The sequence below is a fragment of the Lutjanus erythropterus genome, chromosome 3 (assembly GCF_056507025.1).
Source record: "Lutjanus erythropterus isolate fLutEry1 chromosome 3, fLutEry1.hap2, whole genome shotgun sequence".
Lineage (NCBI taxonomy): Eukaryota > Metazoa > Chordata > Actinopteri > Lutjaniformes > Lutjanidae > Lutjanus > Lutjanus erythropterus.
Genome location: NC_139319.1, coordinates 41,725,308 through 41,743,857, shown reverse-complemented (window position 1 = coordinate 41,743,857; position 18,550 = coordinate 41,725,308). Strand labels below are relative to the sequence as shown.

The following is an 18,550-nucleotide window of genomic DNA, read 5'->3' as shown; positions in this document are numbered from 1 at the left end:
GAAAGTATGCAACCAAAATATGCATCAAAGACTGTGTCTATGGTTTGGTGTCTTTTCCTCTAAACTGTGACGGTGGCTCGTCTTCTTGAGTCTCCATAAGCTATGGCTGCCAAAAAAAAGTCTTCAGGGAAAAGAGAGCATTTAATAGTTGCTGCTCCTGACAGATTTTTCCCCCTTTTTTGGCCAAAAATAGTTCTTTTGATTGTAAAGGTTGCAGACCCCTGGTCTAGATGGATAAACAGCACTAAAGGAAAGAAGAAAAATGTGTATTTTTGATTTTGGGATGAGCTGTCCCTTTAAGACAGTTTGCAACACCTGTCAAGTCTATTTTAGTACAGGTACAGACCCCAACAGGTAAACTGATAGAGGACAACATAGAACACAAAAGTAGTGTAAAACCATGATAAAACAAATGGGTTCTGTGGGTAAAGACAGAACATATTCACCTGATTACTAATTTTCTGTTCATTGAGATTTATTAACATAGCAAAGTCATGCAAATATGCCTAACAAGGAAACTGCACCATAATTTGTTACTATGAACAAGCAATCGTTAGTCACAATTTGAGGAAACTCATACATATTCAGGTAGTGGAGTAATTACATGGGTTTGAGTAAGTCATTTTATTTGTCTTTAGCATTATCACCCTGTTTTCTGTTACTTTAAAATGTTCCACCCCAGATGGGACTCGAACCCACAATCCCTGGCTTAGGAGGCCAGTGCCTTATCCATTAGGCCACTGGGGCGTTTACGTTAGCGCATGTCAAAATTACCGAATTTATAGTGAAACTGTACAACGAATAAATTAGTATTTATATAGTGGCGAACATATTATGGCTGTATTTTATGGCTGTGACTTGCCTGACAAATGTCTGTTGTCGAAATCCTTCGCGGCCGTGCTGCAGCCGTAGTCTTCAGCTCCGTTGCTAAGCAACAAAGAACACATCTGAATCAAGTTCAACAAAGAAGAGTCGATCTGTTTCCTGTTAAGGTCGTTTGACTCCAAAATAAAAGTCAATCGACAGAAATATTCCAAAACGGTTGCATTGTCCACGCTTTCCTTTGATTGCCTTCTCCAACCTGGGGTTCGGCCTGCTCTAAGATTTTAAGAGAAAGGCCGTAATATGAGTTACATCAACACTTCACCCTTGAAAGGTCTTTACTGGCGCACTACTTTGTCAGGACATTTGCGTGTGCCTTTAATTTGAAAATACGAGGGCAGAAAAAGTTGTCTACCGCGTTGCTTAACTTATAGCTAGCTAACGTTAACCAGCAACATTCTGCACGAGATAGTGAAAAACTTGTAAAACTGTAATTTTGTCACTATCATGTTAATCGTAAGAAAACTGAAATTACATTGGTAGCGTTATCTAACTGGTTTCAGTGAAGAATGAAACCAGGTAACGTTACGCTAGCTATCTAAAACCCCAACGTTAGGGGACGTAACATTAACAGTTAGCAGTTAACAGTCTGTTTTCATAGGCAGCAGCACCCAACGTTACCTAGGTTAGTGATAAACAAGTCTTAGCTAGCTAGGTCTCTTCAAGAAAGACTCGTCGACATGGTAAGTAACGTTTTTGCATCCTCATGCCAGCACCATAATATTGCTAGAGTTGCCTAATAAGTTCACATATTTAACTGTCGCGCATGTTGTTCCTAAGTCACTCAAAGTTGTGTGATAAATTGAGAAAATGAAACGTGTCGTGGCAGATTCTCTCTCGCGTGAAACCAGCTGTGGGAACAGAGACTCAGGCGAGCGTCAGTGAGAAAAAGAAGAAGAACAAGAATAAGGTACCTCGATTGGAGGAATACCTGCAACAGAGGGACTACCTGGGGGCCCTAACACTGTTAGAGGTAACACACACACCCTTAAAAGAAACACTGAACTCAATCCAAATCATGGAGATGATGATAGAGATGACCATTCAGTATCAGGGCTGATAAATAATCGACCAATATTGGCCGATTATAAATATCGTCCATACTAATATCTGAGTCGACAGTTTGTCAAAGCATTTCATATGAAGTCTAAGCTTTATAGAAGTCCAAGTATATCTGAAGTTTTTTGATCAACTTTGATGAACTAACTGATAGGGATGATAACTGATGATCGTTGAGAATTTGATCGAACATGTAAAAGTTAGTCAACCTGCTGTGAGTTATTATTTTCATAGTTGATTAATCTATCGATTATATTATTGATTAATCACTTAATAGTTGTTTGGTCTATGAAATGGTAGGAAATGGTGAAAAATATTGATCACTGTTTCCCAAAGCCTAAGGCAATCAACTCAAATTGTTTTGTTCACAACCAAAAATATTCATCTTACAGTCATATGAGTAAAGAAACCAAAAGAAGTATTCACATTTAAGAAGCTGGAATCAAAGACTGTTTTTCAAAATGATTAATTGATTATCAAAAAAGTTGATGATTAATTTCATAACTGATCAAAAAACCGATTACTTTTAGGAGCACACCACACATGTTATATGATATTCAAGTTTATATGTTTAATATAAAGGCCTTTACATCTTCATATGTTTCATAGGTGATGCAGTGCTGTTAGAGAATATGTTGCTGTGGAAATAAAGCTTTGATTGAGGGATGAAAATATACATGTGGTATTGTTATTGGTAATTTTTATGTTTTTTAAATAGCTATTAATCAATGAATTGATTGTTAATATTTCCAATGATTGATTAAGGGAAGTGCTTACAATTTGCAACCATACTTTACTGAAAATTTAAAGAATCAGAACTGTTCTTTGACATTAGTTATATCAACTACTTTTGAAAATACAAAAATGTGAAGTTATCAGTTATCTTATTGGTATTAGCCATGAGAAACAGGTAATTATCAGTTATTAGTATTGACTGAAAAAAAAATACATATCGTGCATCCCCAAAGCATAATAATCATGTTTGAGGGGATTCATCATGAGACAGAGCAGGTTTAGAGATCCCCTACTGAGATGCATTCATGGATAGATCTGTCCTGTGTGTGCTGTAACATTAACAACAACGGCTGACTGACATCTGAACAATTTGCAGAAAACTACATAGGATCCCCAAAAGGCCAAATAACATGTTCCATCATAATTACAAGTAATAGAAATAATACAAGCATGAGAATTTAATTTAATAGACATACAGTAGGTTCAGTACAATGCAGCAAACACTAACAAAATCCCTAAAATAGTCAGAGAGATTGGTTCAGTGAAATTAATCCAATTAATTAAGTCCAGTCCATCAACAGTCCTTCATATAACTGGAGAGGTGGGGATAGAAGCAGGAGACAGCAGAGGAGGATGTATGCTGTAGTCCAGAGACTGTGGATGCTTAATTTGAGAGGATTTGGTCCAAAGGAAGGATAATAAAGTCTTCATAGTCAGTCACTGATCAAACTAGGATTACTATAAATTAAAATAAATCAAAATGGCTAAACATATTTCTTCCATTTTTGTTTTCCAACTCAGGCTGCACAATTAATTGTAAATAATAATAATAATAATAAAAATAGTGATCTTAATTCATACATCAATTCACTTGCTCTTAAATGGCAAACAAACCACATCACAAAATCTCAACAGCCAGACAGCAAAAACCTCTATAATACAAATCTTATACAGTGCATCGGCATTCTGTTCTTTTTTTTATGTTCATTAATGTTTGTCACTTTGATTAAACTCCATTGTTCCAAAGTAAGAGTCTAATATTGAAATAAATAGTTTTGTTGTAAAAAAAAAAAAAAAAAAAAAAAAAAAAAAGAACTGTGATAGAATCATGATCTCAGTTCTTAGGGAGGAAAATCATGATTCATATTTTAGCAAGAATCAAGCAGCCCGAGTTCCAACTTCCAAAAAAAAGGGATAAAAGGTGAAATATTCTATTCCTCCTTGAACTGGACCCCAGTTTGAAAACCTGTAGTGTAACAGATGAGGTCAGAGTTGGCACATTATATGGAGAGCTAAACACAGTTTCATTATTGTGAGGGGGTCACACTCACAGCAAACTCTAGAAATATTACATGAAACTGTTTTGTACTAGAGCCAGACTGATGAATTGGCCAGGCTGAAGTATATATTGATTTATTGCAGATGCAGATGTATTGGTGCTGGTTTGTATGAAGACTGAAAAGTAACAAGATATTGCAGTAGAGAATCATCATTACATATTCTGTCCACCAGAGAGCACTGAGAAGTAGATTTTTCAATGGTAAAATGTATGTTGATCATAAACCCTGTACCCAAAAACATGTCTAAGGGTCCATATCAAGATTGTCTGTGTTCTAAGAAAATCAATATTTTAAATATTTAAGTTATCATTATCAGATTTTTAAACTCCCAAATATCAATTTCAGCCTCAAATGTGCAATATCAGTCAGGATGTATTCTGTATTTTTAATTTCTACCATGGTAACAGCGATCAATACTGCTGTGTAGACTCCTGTGAGAAGTGTCCCCAGTAAAGTAAGATGTCTGTTAATTACTGCCTTTTACCTGCCTGCAAATGATTAAATCAAGCGTTTTCAAAATTGAGGCATGAAGCAATCATTTCATACAATAAAAATATCCAAATGTGACAACTGAGTTTGAATAGCTTGGTTCACGTAGATGGAACTGCTGGGCCAGCTGTGCTCCTACAGCTGGATAAATAAATAATTGCTGGACTTTTATGTGTTCTTTTTTTTGTAATCTCTTTATTAACATACATTATGGTTACAAGGGACAACAAACTTTTAATTATTTTGTTTAAACTTTTAATTTTAATTAATTTGTGAATTTACTTTTGTGAATGAAAGGTTTTGCCAATATTATTAACAGATTTATTACAAATTAGATTTATTATTGTCTTTTTTGAGAGTTTAAAGAAGCCAAACACAACATTTTCCCACAACTCAGTGACAAATCTACAAAGGTCTTTCCAAAGTTTCTTGGTGTGAGAACAATGCAAAAACAAAAACAAGGGTGCTTTAAGGAACAGTTCATGTTTATGTCTCTCTTGAATTTCTGTGTCATGATTGGCAGGGTAATATTTATGAATGATTTTAAGGGACACCTCCTTAATCTTATTTATTTTTGGATTATTATTGTAATTTACAAACCGATTCCAATATACTGTAATGTAAGGGACAGAGTCAGCGTCTCTGAAATAGGGCACGTGTGAATCTATTCTTACTGTTATTGTGGGGATGCAGTGAAAAACAAATATTACCCAGTGGAGAGTCAGCTGGGTTTGGGAGAGAAGGGTATCTGGGTGCGGGGAGTGTCTACATTTCTGAATCCTGTAGATTATCATGTGTCATGGCCTGGAATTAAAGCTTCAGAAATAGACTCACTCCCACATCTGTGTCACTGTAGACTATTTATATTCAGTCTATGTGTGCTACAGACAACACTGTATTACTGAACGCTGCTGATGTGTGGCTGTGTCATCTCCAGTTTCAGAGAAGTATTGGTGAAAAAGAGGAGCATGCAGACCTCTGGATTGGCTACTGCGCCTTTCACTTGGGTGATTACAAGAGAGCTATGGAGGTATTATTTGCTGCATATGTGTGTGTTGGAATGAGTGTGTGTAGCTGTGTACACAAAGCACCCTAAATGCAGTATTTAAATACCTATTGGATGAATGGATGAGGATGTGACTTACAGTTTTTATAGGGTCTGATCTGTAATCACATTTGTAATATTCCCTTATTCTGTTGTGACAGGAGTACAAGTCTCTGACAGTGAAGCCTGACTGTCCTGCAGAGGTGTGGGTCTATCTGGCATGTGCCCTGTTTTTTCTGGGGCTCTATAAAGCAGCTGAGGAGGCTGCATCTGAGGGTAGGCTTTCCACCTGAACACATTTTTAAATTCCTCCTTTGTGCTGTTTGCTCACCACTTGACCTACATTTAGTACAGTTTTGTTTGGGAAGCAATCCTCTTGTTTGCCAGAACACTGTGACTCTATCCAGCAGTTGATTGTCTGTAGCTCATCAATACATTATCAAAGTGTGAGCAATACATGAAATGCATATAGACTGTGCCAACCAGTTTAAAAACCAGAAATATATTTTCACATTTAAATGGACAGTTCACCCTAAAAACAAAAATACATATTTTTCCCCTGGCCTGTACTGGTATTTATCCATCTAGATTGTTTTTTTTGTCTGTTTGTCTTGTTTTGTTTTGTTTTTCTGATGTGAGTTAGAGAGATATCAGCCATAAAGATGTCTGCCTTCTCTCCAGTATAATGGAACTAAATGGTACTCAGCCTGTGGTGCTCAAAGTACCAAAAAAAAAAAAAAAAATCAGTTTCTACATAAAACTGCTCACAACAAGGTCAGCTCACTGTCCATTTAAAAAATGTAATGAAGCAATTTATATTTTATTTTCAATTTGACAAAGGAAACACTTCGCACATCTATTAAACAAGACAGGTGAGTTGGAGAGAGAAGACCAAAAAATTGCAAAAGGACTCCCATCTGATGAAGGTCTAGTACCGAAACGTTGCAAATAAAAGACATATTGCAAGTTCGACAGTGTGCAAGAGTCTTTTTGCAATTTTGAATTTGCCCAAATTGGTATCAAGATGCTGTGGTTTCTAAGTAATAATATAATTATGAATAATTATTGGTTTAATTTTGAGTGATGTACTTTATGTGACTAAAGTTAAAAACAAAGGAAATTGAATGACATATATATAGCAACTGAGCACCAGACTTGATTCAAGAAACCCAATAATTACTTGCAGTGAGCATTTAGGAAATCAGTGGATTTCAAAGCCGCAACTAACCTTTATTTTCATTATCAAAAAATCTGCCAATTATGTTCCTGATAAATCTATCAGTTTGTTTTGTCCATAAAATGTCAGAAAGCTGAAAGTGACGCCCCCAAATGTCTTGTTTTGTTCACACTCCAAAGATATTCAGTTCACTGTCATAGAAGAATAAAGAAATCAGAAAAAAAAAGACTTGATTAATCGATAATCAAACTAGTTGGCGATTAATTTTAATAGTGGATTAATACTTGATTAATCATTGCAGCTTTGGTTGATGTCGCAGATTTTGCTAAATGGATTGATGTGCAGTTTTAGTTCCCTTTAATTCACTCTTCAGTTATTGGATACATTTGCCATCATCATCACGTACAATTCTGTTCAGTCAGTTATGTGATAGCTGAGAGCAAGGTTATGATGTTCACCAAGTGTGCCTCTTACTCTCATGTGGTTTACTGTCTAACTAAATTTGGTATCTCCTGCTCTCTGCAGCACCAATGTCCCCCCTGCAAAACCGACTGCTCTTCCACTTGGCTCACAAGGTACAGAAAGAAAACTATGATATAATGTAGACAGTTTTGGGGTATGTCCAGTGTTTGTATCTAGCCTTTCCATGCATTTTACCTCAAGTTTCACATCACACTCACATTTTATGACAAGTTTGATTCATGTCTTCTCTCTCTTTCCTCCAGTCTTCTTCGTTCTTTGTATCATCATGATTACATTTCTAAATGACGTGTTCCTTCACTGTCTTTTGTCTCCATGTTGTGTTTCAGTTCAACGATGAGAAGAAGCTGATGGGTTTCCACCAGAACCTGGAGGACGTGACAGAGGACCAGTTGAGCCTGGCATCCATTCACTACATGCGCTCCCACTACCAGGAGGCTATAGATATCTATAAACGCCTTCTACTGCAGAACAGGTCTGTGCCTTTTACTTGCTTAAATTAGTTTCACAGTCCTTCTGCACTTGGGAGCATGTGCCTCCCTAGCAGCACCTTGACAGGTGTGAGTTGTTAATGGCGGAGTGTTAGATTTTACATTTCATGTGCTTCACGCCTTGTGGAACCATAAAGATAATTCAAGTGTCAGTGCAGCAGACCTGCTGAGCTAGCTTCCTGTAACGCTGATATACTGTATCTGTAGTAGCAAGGGTAAGAAAATGAAAGACTTTGATTTCAGCAGACATCCTCTGCCACTTCTCTCAGAGATCTATTCATGGCTCTGTGGCATCTGTAGGCCAAGGTGCATCTGAGGTTTTTTAACTGGGTTTACAGCAGGTGTAGTCACAGACCTCTGCTGCAGCTCTGAGCACATTTTCTGTTTGAATGCAAATCAGTTGAACTACTACCACTACTTCCTCTGAATGCCAACAGAAAAATGCAAAAATATCAAATCAGGGTTATGCAAAAATTAGTCATGTTTTCGTTAGAGAAGATAGCAGATAAAAACTGAGTGCCAGGCCATTTTCACATGAGTCAGCCTGTAATTTGCTGAAAAGGTCCACTGTATTGACCACGTTAATTGCCTATGAAAGAAAATAAACTTTATGTTGCTATAGAGCAGTGGTTCCTGACCTTTTTTCCTTGGAGCCCTCCATACTTGTATCTAACATTTTTTTCTTTTGACAACCCGACAGAGTATCTTATACACACTCATTCTTAGCAGAAGAACAATAGATCAATAGTGATGCATTAGCACAGAGCTTGAGAGCTCACAAAGGTGTGGCCTACAAATTAGCCTACTATTTTTAATTGAGGACCAAGAAATGTATCTTTTAAAATAGTTTTGTATACAGACTTTTGTACCAATTGTGATACTTAGTTAACATGTGCAAATGTAATTTTGACAACCTCAGAACAGACAAAGTCTTGGGGACCCCCTCTGATTTCTGGCTCAGACCCCAGGTTTGGAACCAATACTGTAGAGTCTACAAACCATATCACATGTAAGGTTTAAGCATTCTCTCACTGACCTCTGGCTCTTGTGTCTCCCATGGGACAGCAGGTTAACACTGTTAAATGAAGACAGATCTTATAAATGACTATGGAGCTTTGTCTGAGATTCAATCCAGATATCAGAGCAGAGGAGCAGAACTTGTGTAGAGAGGCCCAGACCGTACTGTAGACTCCCATTATATACAAACCTAAAACTTAAAACAGATCAAATTTGAGTCCATGCTGTCAAATGGCCAGCCACTTTTACTAAGTCATGAATTGGACGAAATCCTTGATTTACTTTATGACATCTGTTCACACGTTATGATGTGAAGCAATATAAGATAATATCAGTGATGAGGAAACGGTTGCAAAAATAAAAACTACTATGTTTGTTAATTAAAAAGATCAGAAATATCTTACATCCCGCTACAACAAGAACTGCTTTAAAGTATGAAATTCGTCCTCGTTGCATCTTGTCCTTCAGAGATTTCCTGGCCCTGAAGGTTTACGTGGCTCTGTGTTACTACAAGCTGGACTACTATGATGTGTCCCAGGAGGTGCTGGCTGTGTACCTGCAGAGTATGCCTGACTCCACCATCGCCCTCAACCTCAAGGCCTGCAACCACTTCCGACTCTACAACGGCAAGGCAGCTGAGGTACTTTTATACTGATGTTGCGTTTTCACATTTTTGTGCACATATATTTATATTTGTGTAAGAACTGATTGCCCCAAAGGTTAAAGGCCACATTATTTTAACAATGAAATAAAAAAGCAAGTTTTTTTTTGTTTTGTTGTACAAAAAGGAAATAAAATATTAATTTATTTTTATTTGCAAATCTATGTCATCATGCACAAATTGGTTAAAGCTGCTACGAGGAACTTTTAGATTTCATTGATTTTGGAGGCCCCGTTAGACAAAAACAGTAGTATTTCTGCCATAATAGCCACAAAAACAGAATTATCTAAATAAAATACTCCTCCTTTGTCCTTGGTTAAAATATTTTTTTAAATAATGTATTTCACTAACATAAAAAACACAAAAAATCCCTGCCCAAAACCCAACCAAAACACACATGCACACACTATCTTGGGTTAGGGATCTTGACACCTAAATTTATCATTGTCAAGACTCGATAGCACAAAGGCTCCTAACAAAACATATCATCCATGTATGATTATTAAGTCAAAACCCATCACAAATAAGAGTCTGCAGGAACAAGAACACTAAAAAGGATCTTCAAAAAGGACTCCTCATCTAGATTGACTCAGTCAGATATCAAAAAAATGGATCACAGGATTCTTCTTATTTATGTTCACATTTTGAATGATTAAATTTTACTTTTTTCATGTGAATAACTGAAACAAGTTCACACAGTTTCTGAAGCATGGTGGAGTTGATATCTTTTAGTCTTTTAGAATTAGTTTTTTGGTACCATGCCCATCAAAAGAGCTGTTTGAATGTATGATGGAAGTGTTAAATTGTCCTCTGGACATCCAAAGAGAGGGTCCTGTGGTAAATCCCAGAAAAGACCTGAATGGGTAGATTAATGAACAGCTCCAGAATAAGTGGAAAAGTGTACTATCGTTTGAATTGCATTTGTCACAGACTGGAGATACAGAGGGGTAAAATTCATGTAACATGACCTTAGAATATTAAAAACGGTGAATCGCTTTGAACTGAACTAACCTGTGTCTGCTGTTTATTGAACACCTATGTATACAGAAAAATGCAGCCTTATATATTTTATCACGTAACACATCATCAATTTCGCCTTCCCAAGCCCTCTAAATACAGTTAACGGGACCAGACTCCTTCAAAAAAAAAAAATACAAATTTAGTTATCAACTTCTTTCTCTCTGGTGGGAGGGAAGACAATTCCAAAAAGCGCGCTACTGACAAGTGGACTCAAAGTGAGGAATCTTCTTCCTTTTAAGTGCCTAATGTGCTGCTCATCGTAACTATGCCTGGGAAAATGTAAACTCAGGCTTATTTCATCTGATTTCAAGGAGATCCCAGCCTGGTGGCAGCCATTAAAGAGAGAGTTCAACCAAATATAAAATTCAGTCATTATCTACTCACCCTCATGCTGCTTGAAGGTTGTGTTTAGTTCTTTAGTCCACAAAACTCTGCTGGAGTTGCAGAATCTCCAAAACAGTGGAAGTCAGTGGTGACCAGTTTTTAAAAAGAAAAAAAACAACAGAATAAAAACATAAAATGTCTCCATACTGCTTGTCTGGTGTAATCCAAGTCTCCTAAAGCCCCAACATGCCAAGTTGACAAAAAAAAATGTTATTAACACCATGTTTTTAGCCTGAATCTTCACTGTAGAGCCTTAGCTCTGAACTGGGTGTGTGTGGTGTGACGGTGTGCAAATGGCTTTTCAGGACTCTATAAGACTTGGACGATGCCAGACGAGTAATATGAGGCATTTTATTTTTATTTTATTTATTTTTTATTTTTTTTACAGCTGTTTTTTATGTTTGAAAACTGGTCACCATTGACTTCCATTGATTGGGAGATTTTGCAACACTGTTTTCCTGTGAAACAGTTTTTTATGGACTAAAAAAAATAAACCCAACCCTCAAAAGGCATGAGGGTAAGTAGATAATGACTGAATTTAAATTTTTTATCCCTTTTAAGAATACCTTATTGCAGATGGGCTCATTTGCTTATGTTGGTCATATAAAGGGATCTGTATTAAATTGAGACCATTTCATAACCATTTAAAAACTCCTTGTAGTACCTTTAACATTAAAAATACAACAAGTGATACAGTGTCAGAGATCTGAAATAATAACAACAGTGAAAGGGGACTAATTAAATATATTTTCAGTGGTATCAGTAGTTATGCATTTAATGGCAGTGTTTGTTTTTTAATATGTATTTATTTATTAGCCATGCATGCACCATTACACTTCTGTTATATGTTTGGGGAGAGTAACTGGTGGTAGGTTTGACTTATGTGTGCACTCTCCCCCTCTTAGGCTGAGTTGAAGAACCTAATCGACATCTCCTCCTGCTCCTTTGAGTTTGCTAAGGAGCTTATCCGACACAACCTGGTAAGCTCTTCACAAGCTCTGACTGCGAGTGTGTAGGTGTGTGTGTGCACACTGGTGACTTACATGCTACTTTTCCCACACTGTGCATCTGTCCCCCGTGTGCTGCAGGTGGTGTTTCGAGGTGGAGAGGGGGCGTTGCAGGTGCTGCCTCCTCTGATCGATGTGATCCCTGAGGCCAGACTCAACCTGGTCATCTACTATCTCAGACAAGGTGTGCAGCCATGACATTGCATTTTTCTGAAACAAGCAAAACAAGGGAAATATTTCTGTAGAAATGCAAGCATGCAGGATATGACTGTAAAAGGAGTAAAGCAGTCGATATTCAGATCTTTGTTCACAAATGCAATCAACTGTACTCATCCAATATAAGTTCAGGATACAAAACCAAAATTTGTCTTAAGATTGTACAGTATAATAAGTTTAAAATAAACTAAAAATTAAGTAGTATACAATGCAATGAAGGCACTTTCCCACTGTCATTTTTATCGTGCAACATTTAATGCAAATGCAGAATTCCTGGTTCCATGAAGTTAGATCTGTCATGATATCAGATTTACACTATACAGTTATCGAAGCCAAATTAACTCACAATAATGATACTATCATGATAATCTGAAAAAAAAAATGCTATCAGTCTTTTTTTTTTTAGATTATTTTTTGGGCTTTTGCCTTTATTTGGATAGGGACAGCTGAAGATGTGACAGGGAGGTGGGGGCGTACAAATAGGGGGGATGACATGTGGCAAATGGGCTGTAGGTGGGAATTGAACCGGCAGCCACTGCAGAGGACTAACAGCCTCAGTACATGGGGCACATGCTCTACCAACTGAGCTATAGGGGTGCCTCTGTATATTGTGTGTTTTGTCTCTTTTTTGGCAAACATATTAGGAAGACAAAGTGAGACCGGAACAAAACAGAAATGATTTAAGAGTATACATTATATTTCAGAGGTGCTGGACTGTCATGTGTATTATAAACATGATATTGATATTAATTTTTTTTACAAAGTCACATTTATCATCAGTTCTGGCATATTGTGACAACCCTTTATGCAGTTAATTTGATCAATATTTGTTGTAAGTGTCAGACTTTAGAGAAAATCTACCCTTACTCAAGGTTTCACATGGTCCATCTTACTCTTCCAGATGATGTCCAGGAAGCCTACAGCCTCATCCAAGATTTGGTGCCCACAACACCTCAGGTAATCACTCAAAGCGACGTTGGGCTTTGTCTCCCGCCTGGCGCAAAGCAGAGCACAGAGCAGTGCTGCTGTCATTGCGATTTTCTGACCATTGCAGTTGTCGTTTTCTCTCCCAGCGCCTAGGTGGCAAATGTACTTGCACCCATCTATGCATCCATGAGTTTGTTGGTCTTAAAATGAAGTGTGGTCAGGTGCATTACTGGCTCATTGCTATCTTGAGGCAGCAGGAAACAACTGCATCATTGATCAACAAATACCTGGTCTAAAGTCAATGGCACAGTGTTTTTCTGCTATTTAAAGAGCACATTATTCAGATAGTGAGACGTGCCTTCATAGGCAGGTTCACAACGTGCATACACTCTGCTTCAAGAGCACTGCAGTGAATCCACAGGTCATAAAAATGAACATTCTGAGTTTTAGGTGGGTGAAATAAAATGAAGACACACACGACAGACACGGGGATATTAACACACAGCTGCTGTAACATCATTGATAATTTAAGTCTGACAGGATGGTGAGGATCTGATGTTTAATGTCCTGTGTTCTTCTACACATTCAAAAGGCCTTACACACAGTCAGTGTGGATAGAGTGAGATTGTTTAAAGTAAAGCAGCCGTCTTCCTGATAAGTCCTGACTCCCATCAGAACTGTCTCAAATATGATTGTCTAAACAGGGCCCACTGAGTTTCAATGTGATATTATACTTGTTATTTTAAGCACATGATGTAACTGTTTAGCCTCAATAAGGGACTCCAAATCTGCATAATTTCTCTCTGTGAAAAGTGAAAAATGATTCAGTAGGTGTGTTAAATTACAGTTGTTTGATTAATTACAGTCATGCTTTTTTACAGGAAAAAAAAGTACAAAGAAAAGTGATTCCTGACAAATTAAATGAAGCCTGTTAATAAAGCACTTCTCCTCGCTCCACTTAAGGGTTCCTGAAGAGCTTTTTCTTTTATGTGACCAGTTTTTATCTTCAAAAGCACATGAATGTGGCCTGGATATAAAGAGTGTGACGTGTTTGGCTTTTGTAGCTCTTTATAGCACTTTTATACTAATTGAAGTGGATTTAAAGCAGTGATTAAGAAATAGATCAAATGATTCATAAGTTCCTAAAAAAGAAATATTTCACTTATTTTATATTTTACCCACAAGTCATTCATTGCTTTTAAGTATTTTCTATCAAGAAAATCAGGGTTGCCTTTCCCCCCATTTTAAAATTCTTTCACCACAACAGGAATAGACAAGCGAGTGTATGAAGTGTTTTACTTTGATCATTTATTTTCTCAGGAGTATATTTTGAAAGGAGTGGTAAATGCCGCACTGGGACAAGAAATCGGATCAGTGAGTATTTCTGTTGAATAAATAGTCAGACACAATCAAATGTGCTGAAAGTGAGCCAGAGACAAATGATTTGTTGTTGTGCTTTTGTCTTTCAGAGGGACCACCTGAAAATTGCTCAGCAGTTCTTTCAGTTGGTCGGAGGCTCAGCTAGCGAATGCGGTACGGTGAACAGAAATTTGATCAATGTGATCCTTAAAAGCAACACTGCGTGAACATGTGTGTCTCACATATTTTTGGCTTTCAGATACTATTCCTGGCAGACAGTGCATGGCCTCCTGCTTCTTCCTCTTGAGACAGTTTGAAGATGTTCTCATATATCTGAACTCAGTCAAGGTTAGTGATGCTCAGCACAAGGCACACATTGTATGGTCTATGCCTGTGAAGAATCACAGTGATATTCCTTTACTGTGCTGTCTGTATGTAAGTTGGAGTTGAAAAAGACTCCCACACACTGGGTGATAGGTGTCACTTCAGATGACAAGTGGTGCTTTACAGATGCAGTACATTTATTCAGCTGTGAGTTTTTCTTTATTCCCTATGATTTACTCTACCAACAAAATGCTGACATTTGGTATACACTTATGTTTGAACCTCAACATTTTTGTTTAGGAATAAGTGTGCTTTTCTGTTTGCAGGGTTACTTCTATAATGATGATACATTCAACTTCAACTATGCTCAGGCTAAAGCAGCACTTGGCAACTACAAAGAAGCAGAAGAGGTACCTTACTTCAGCTTACACCCACACAGCTGCTTTTTACAGACTTTGATTTTGACTTATCTTTTGGACTAATTTTAATGTCTCTTTCAGGTTTTTCTGCTGATTCAGAGTGAAAAGATCAAGAATGACTATGTTTACCTCAGCTGGCTGGCACGATGCTGTATGTATAGTAATTACAAAAATCTTAATGTGAGGCTAATTCATTCATGTAGGACAATTCACACACTGTTTTAACAAGCCCTCAGATTTCTAGCCTCGAGCTTGTAAAGAATTTAGGGTCACCACTGGGCCCAACTTGTGTTACGCTCAACAGCTCTAAGAAATGGATATCTCCATTTAAAGATTTTCCTCCTTTCTTGGCTTATTCCACATCAATAAAAACTTGCCCACAGGCGTTTTAATATTTTCCAAATCTGAATCTGTAGAAGCTGCTGAAACAGCCTGTGAATGATGGATTATTGAACACTGGTCTCGTTCTCATCAGACATAATGAACCAGAAGGGTCGGCTTGCCTGGGAGCTCTATCTGAAGATGGGCACTTCCTCTGACTCCTTCAGTCTGCTGCAGCTCATCGCCAACGACTGCTACAAGGTGACGTCATCCTCTGTCTTCTGCCTCACATAACACTTGTGGTGACCACTTAAATGGGAATACATCTATGAATTATTCCTGAAATAATTAGACAATTAATATCTTAGTTGAAAGAAAAAATGTATTGGCCACAACTGAATAATCAGTTAATTGTTAAAATAATATTTTATTCAAAAATGATGATCATTCTCTGGTTCCAGCTTCTCTGATGTGAGTTTCACTGTAGAGCGTGACACAGGGGTGGTTTTTCACTCCATTCCACTCTCACAAGAATATTCCTGTCCCATCCCAATCACATGACAGAGTAAAAATAAAATCCTGTCCCATCCCATTCCTGTTCCCATTCACATTCAGTTGCCTGCAAGAAACTGGCCTGTTGTTATTATGACTCTCACTCCTGCTTGCTCCTGTTGACCTCCTGTTTTTTTGTCCTGTCTTAGTCCTGTGATCAATAGTGAAATGACCCCCATCCTGCAGGAATCCCATGGATTCCTGAAAAAATGTCAGCCTCTGTTTCACTGTTTTATACTATTGCACATTTAAAATCTCTCAGTTTTGGATTCTTGGTCAATAAATAATGTGGAGATGTCACCTGGGGTTCTGGGAAATTGTCACTGACATTTTTTGCAATCATTTTGAAAAATGTTAGACTAAATGATTAACTGAAAAAAGGGGGTGAACACCTATCACAATATTTGCTAAAAGTGAAATCTATACCATTTAATACTAAAATGGTACAGATTTAAAATGAAATACTGTCCTGCTGCTTGTTTGCTTGATTTGTTCTGCCCTTCACTGCCCTAAACTAAACTGAAATTCTACAGACTTAAGGAACCATCTCTGTTTAGTAGAGACTTGCAAAATTCACCATAATCATTTAATTTTTTTAAATGAAAATAAGAATAATGATGTATTAAGTATTATTCCCTCTATTATCGCAAATCATGACACAGTTGCAATATCAGTGAAAATAATAATTAAATACTTTTTTTGTTGCAACCCTGTCATAAATGTTAATATGCCTTTTTCCTGAGTTTAAGACTGTATCTGGTGATTCAAGTCAAGTCATATTTTATTTATATAGGTCAATATCACAAATGACAATTTGCCTCTGGGGTCTTTACTGTCTGTAAATGCATGATACCCTCTGTCCTTTAGATCTCTGATTGGATAAGGAAATTCTCCCCCCAAAGAACTATTTAACAGGGAAAAAACTGTAAGACTATGGAATGATTATGTCCATTATTGGTTAATCTGTAAATTATTTCTCTATCAGTTGAATATTGTTTGGTCTATAAGATGTTTTCCAATATCTTGCTTTGTCTGACCAACAGTCCAAAACCAAAAATTATTTAGTTTATATTGATATTCAATTAAGAGAAGCAAAATATAAGATATATTCACATTTTTCTTGAAGTGATTCAGGCAATTAATCAATTATCAATATCTACCGATTACTTTTCAGTCAATCAAGTCATTTTTTCAGCTCTATACTATCAGTTCCATGCAACTGAAATAAATGAAGACAAATCTATATATGAGCTTGATCCCCAAATGTCACCTTAAATGGAGAAATTGTACATTTCATTGTCCACTTGCTTGATTTAGTGATATTTTTCTCATACCAGTTTTGGCTCTGTTATTGTGAAGTAAATATGTTGCATTCTAGTGCTCATGATCACAGCTTGTTGTTTCAGATGGGCCAGTTCTACTATGCAGCCAAAGCATTTGATGCACTGGAGAAACTGGACCCAAGCTCCAGCTACTGGGACGGCAAGAGAGGAGCATGTGTCGGCATCTTCCAGCTCATACTGGCAAACAAGGAGTCCAAGTATGTTTGTTTCTTCTTCTTGTGTAATAATAATATTATTATTACATATTTCACAAGGTTTAATAGTTGTTTGTTGTTGTTGCAAAACATTGTTTGTCATAGAAATCCCTGTCATTACCCAGGAAAACTGAATAAGATCTGGACTCCCACATCAAACTTGTGTGGCGTGTTTGAGTGGCTGTGATGTCTAAATAAAAGAGACATGAGAGATGGTGCATTCTTGATCTAATCTTGTTTCCTCACATATCCTGTTTGTGTTCTAGGGAGACACTTAAAGAGGTGGTGCCCCTTCTGCAGAATTCAGGAAACCCCCAGGTTGAATACATCATCCGAGCTCTGAGGAAGTGGGCCAAAGACAACAGAGTCCTCCTCTCATGACAGCCTTGAGCACTAAACCTCAGCTCAGTGCAGGTCTACATCAAGATTAACTATATTATGCATCAGCAGTCAGCAGTCATTTCAGTTGAATGAATGTAAGAATGATATCTATGCCACATGAAGCAAGAAATATTATCTCTGATATGTCTAGGTGTTTTATTAAAATATGTATGTTTTGAATTGCAATTATCTATTTGTATATATTTGTACTTGTATGAGTTTCAGTATGTTAACTGATGTCATGGAGGTTTTTCTCAGTGTTTTTATGGAATACCACAAAAAAAGAAAACAGTTTTCAGAACAAGAAAGAACACAGCAAATAAGATAACAAAAACAGGAACAAGATATGAGCATGTTCCTTAGAGGAAGGAAAAAAGAGACAAAAATATGACAAAAATAAATCTATATTTGCAAGAGGAAATTAAGAATAAAGTTATTTTGACATGACAATTTGTTTTCGTTTCATATTTGATATGAATGAAATTAACAAAATTAAGCAGAAGTGAATTAAAAGATAAGCATCTGTATGTCCACTTGTAGATGTTATTTATTCAGTAAAATTAAAAAATTATATATAGATAGAATAAGTTCCAGCGAGTGTGTATCCTGATTATTTTTTAAATGGACTGTAAAGAGATGCAAACATATTCAACTTCACCCAGTTCTGTTTGTCTTATGTAAGTATTAAAGGGGAACTGATGCTCAGCAGTTTATATTGCAGAACACC

The 18,550-nt window shown here is 36.9% G+C and overlaps 1 protein-coding gene and 1 non-coding gene across 2 annotated transcripts; one reads left to right on the top strand and one right to left on the bottom strand.

The window, feature by feature from the left end:
- Window positions 1-674: 674 nt before the first annotated feature.
- trnar-ccu (transfer RNA arginine (anticodon CCU)) lies at window positions 675-747 on the bottom strand. Its single transcript has one exon. It is a non-coding gene; the product is annotated as a tRNA-Arg (tRNA).
- A 488-nt stretch (window positions 748-1,235) lies between these two features.
- ift56 (intraflagellar transport 56) lies at window positions 1,236-18,273 on the top strand. Its single transcript, XM_084716237.1, has 18 exons — window positions 1,236-1,565; window positions 1,712-1,855; window positions 5,443-5,535; window positions 5,712-5,826; window positions 7,253-7,302; window positions 7,537-7,682; window positions 9,184-9,355; window positions 11,686-11,760; window positions 11,869-11,971; window positions 12,905-12,960; window positions 14,251-14,304; window positions 14,400-14,463; window positions 14,549-14,637; window positions 14,940-15,023; window positions 15,114-15,183; window positions 15,508-15,614; window positions 17,312-17,445; window positions 17,709-18,273. Exons 1-18 carry the CDS (start codon window positions 1,563-1,565, stop codon window positions 17,821-17,823), a joined length of 1,674 nt encoding a protein of 557 aa, XP_084572363.1. The 5' UTR covers window positions 1,236-1,562; the 3' UTR covers window positions 17,824-18,273.
- Window positions 18,274-18,550: the final 277 nt, after the last annotated feature.

Bases quoted from the DNA above. Each gene is read 5' to 3' on its own strand.
- ift56 (XM_084716237.1), top strand. The intron at 15,615-17,311 runs GTGACGTCATCC...TTGTTGTTTCAG, and splicing joins TCGCCAACGACTGCTACAAG to ATGGGCCAGTTCTACTATGC. The intron at 17,446-17,708 runs GTATGTTTGTTT...TTTGTGTTCTAG, and splicing joins CTGGCAAACAAGGAGTCCAA to GGAGACACTTAAAGAGGTGG.